This window comes from Gadus chalcogrammus, chromosome 5 (assembly GCF_026213295.1).
Source record: "Gadus chalcogrammus isolate NIFS_2021 chromosome 5, NIFS_Gcha_1.0, whole genome shotgun sequence".
NCBI classification, from domain to species: Eukaryota; Metazoa; Chordata; class Actinopteri; order Gadiformes; family Gadidae; genus Gadus; species Gadus chalcogrammus.
In genome coordinates, this window is record NC_079416.1 from 10,762,812 (window position 1) to 10,765,653 (window position 2,842).

General features: G+C 48.3%; 1 protein-coding gene across 1 annotated transcript in view; it reads left to right on the forward strand.

Annotated features, from left to right (window-relative positions):
- Window positions 1-1,096: 1,096 nt before the first annotated feature.
- Window positions 1,097-2,842, forward strand: part of LOC130382106 (syncoilin-like) — a 1,970-nt gene continuing 224 nt past the window's right edge. The window contains exons 1-3 of the mRNA XM_056589715.1: window positions 1,097-1,215; window positions 1,516-2,036; window positions 2,349-2,765. Of these exons, the coding sequence (XP_056445690.1) occupies window positions 1,536-2,036; window positions 2,349-2,765 (918 nt within the window). The 5' untranslated portion in view covers window positions 1,097-1,215; window positions 1,516-1,535. The remainder of the gene's footprint in view (window positions 1,216-1,515; window positions 2,037-2,348; window positions 2,766-2,842) is intronic.

Below are 2,842 nucleotides of genomic sequence, written 5' to 3' on the forward strand. Positions count from 1 at the left end.
GACCATCCGCCGGCTACGTTCAAGGTTGTGTCGCTACCTAGTGGTAGAATAGGAGAATAACCGCTACACAAAGTAAGTGGATGTTAATGTCATCAATCTGGGGAGGGGGCACGTGCGACCCCCCCCCCCGTGCCTCCATGGTTGAAAAAGTACCCTCAAGAGTTGCGAATACGAGAGAAAGTGCCTTATTGGCTGCCCTTTACATGTGAAAAAAATGATTGGGTGCCCTCTGATGCACCTTCATACAATAAATGATGAAGATGAATCCTCTAGAACAAGAAAATTCGATAATATGCCTCAATGAGTGCCCTCTTAATGCCCTTACAGTGCCTCCATGGTTGAAAAAGTGCCCTCTAGAGTGCTGAATACGAGAGCAAGTGCCCTACATGATGCATCATAGCTTTTTGCACGCTGGTTGGGCCCCATATTGTGCAGAATGTGCCCTTTTTATTTTTCGCCCCTGCCCTTCAAACAGTCTGAGTCTGACACTGGCTGTAAACGTGTGGTAATAAATGATCGAGTCAAATGTAAGAAGTCCTTAATGCTGGCTTTAATTCAGTAATTTCCTTATTGCACGGCTCCACATATATGTCCAAATGCCGATGAGGATCTTAGAAATGAGGTTTAGAAAATATAAATGGGGTCTACAAATTATAAGTTAGATGATTAACCATCGACACACAAACCTTGTAGCATACATGGTTTGTATAAAAAAGTCCCATGCACAAACATAAGGATTTCCAGTGGTTTGCTTGGTACCATCAGAACACACACCAGTGACTGGTGTGTGTTCTGATGGTACTGATGACCAGTCCACACATTCAAGATTTGATCCAAAACGTAGGCCTACAGGCAAATCGCTTCTTAAGAGACAAACAAAATATGTTTGTGTGTGTGTGTGTGTGTGTGTGTGTGTGTGTGTGTGTGTGTGTGTGTGTGTGTGTGTGTGTGTGTGTGTGTGTGTGTGTGTGTGTGTGTCGCTCAGAGCCAGGAGATAGTGTTTCGTGCTGCTGCCTGCCTCAGTGCCTTGATATTAATAAACACCGAACTCTCTGCTGCCCTGGATACAACACACACACACACACACACACACACACACACACACACACACACACACACACACACACACACACGGGAGCTGTGCTGTGCTGTTCTGTTATCCTGCTGTTCTACCCGTTTGGGCAGTAGGCTTGGGCGTAATCTACAAAAAAAAGCGTAAGTTGAAGTTCTTGTGTTCGCTGTGATTTGATCTCATGATGTGTGGGTGTTGTCCATAATTGATTAAGGGCTTTGCAAGATAAAGGAGGCCTTGTTGATTTGTTTAACTTCCGTTTGATAAAACTTTTCTCACTTTGACATGAATGCAAGCATTACATACGTTTGATACCCTATTTGATCAATTTACAAAGTTGAAAGAATGGAAAGTTTAAAGTAGGCTACATTTGTATTAGTTGTTATTTTTTATCAATCAAGCTCGGCTCTCCTACTTCTTTCCCGAGGGCTCACTGGTTTTAGTTTGTCTCTTGGCAGGTGCAATGGAAACTCGTAGACTTGTCGAAGATTTCCCGCAAAGCAATGCATCAGATGACTCACACTCTGAAGATAGACTCGAGGTGTATGTCAGTAGTCTCCAGAGACGCCCCGTTGACTCGGAGACAACACACTCTGAACTCCTTAGCAGCGACCCAAGGCATCCAATGACTGAAATTTGCCCACGTCCATTCGACATGGACCACTTGGGTTGGCTGTTTGACAAATGCATCCAAGAGGTGCGTGGGCTGGAGGCGCAGAGGGACGAGCTCATACGGGAACTTCTCAGTTTGCACGCTCCCATGCTGCAAGCGGTGGCACACTTGAGAAGAAAGGTTGAGGAGGCGCGCAAAACGCTCACCCTGGTGCAGCTGGATCATATTGGTGTTTGCGAGGACGTGCAACAGGTTAAGAAGAGGCTGTTAAGGGCGGCCAGAGGCTGCATCCAGAGCCAGGTCACACTAGCAGCACAGAAGTACGATGTGGCTCAGTCCTCAATCACGCAAGTACGGTGATAACTCAACGGTCGACTTTTGAAGCGAGGGATTATCGTCTTCTTAGCTGAGGACTACAACACAAATGGTTTTCACATTACTAAATGGTGTGACACGGCTGTGCTCTTTGTTACAGCCCTTTTTTCTTGTTTGTCTTGTGTCACACACACACACACACACACACACACACACACACACACACACACACACACACACACACACACACACACACACACACACACACACACACACACACACACACCTCTCCTGTGTGTGTTTGGTTCCTTTCTCGTATGTTTTGGTCATTTACTTCTCCGCCAATAGGATGAACTCAAGGCTCAGATCCCACGGCTGACCCAGGAGCTGTCAGAGCTTCAGGAGGCTCACCGGCACAAGCTGAGCTGCCTGCGGGATGAGGCCAGAAAGCCTTCCCGTGGTCTGGCGCGGTCCCTCAGTGACGTCAGCCACTGCCGCCGGGCGTCTCTCAGCCTGCAGCGGCGGCTGAGCGGCAGCATGAGGTCGCTGGAGGGCTGGTACGAGCCTCGGCTCATGGCCTTACTCCGGAGGAGGCAGGCTGGAGAGGAGGCCCTGAGGAAGAGCAAAGAGCTGGGGCAGGATCTGAGTGTCCGGCTGGGACCCCTGGAGCAGGACGTCCAGAGGCTGGAGCTGCAGAGAGCTTGTTTGGAGGACAGGATGGTCCTGATGGAAAGGGACAGGCGGGACTGCAAGGCTCAGTACGAGGTAAGCAGAAGAAAGGGTACCTTTTGTAAATGGTTCTACTAACATCCATCACTAATCTACCACAATAAACAACAGGA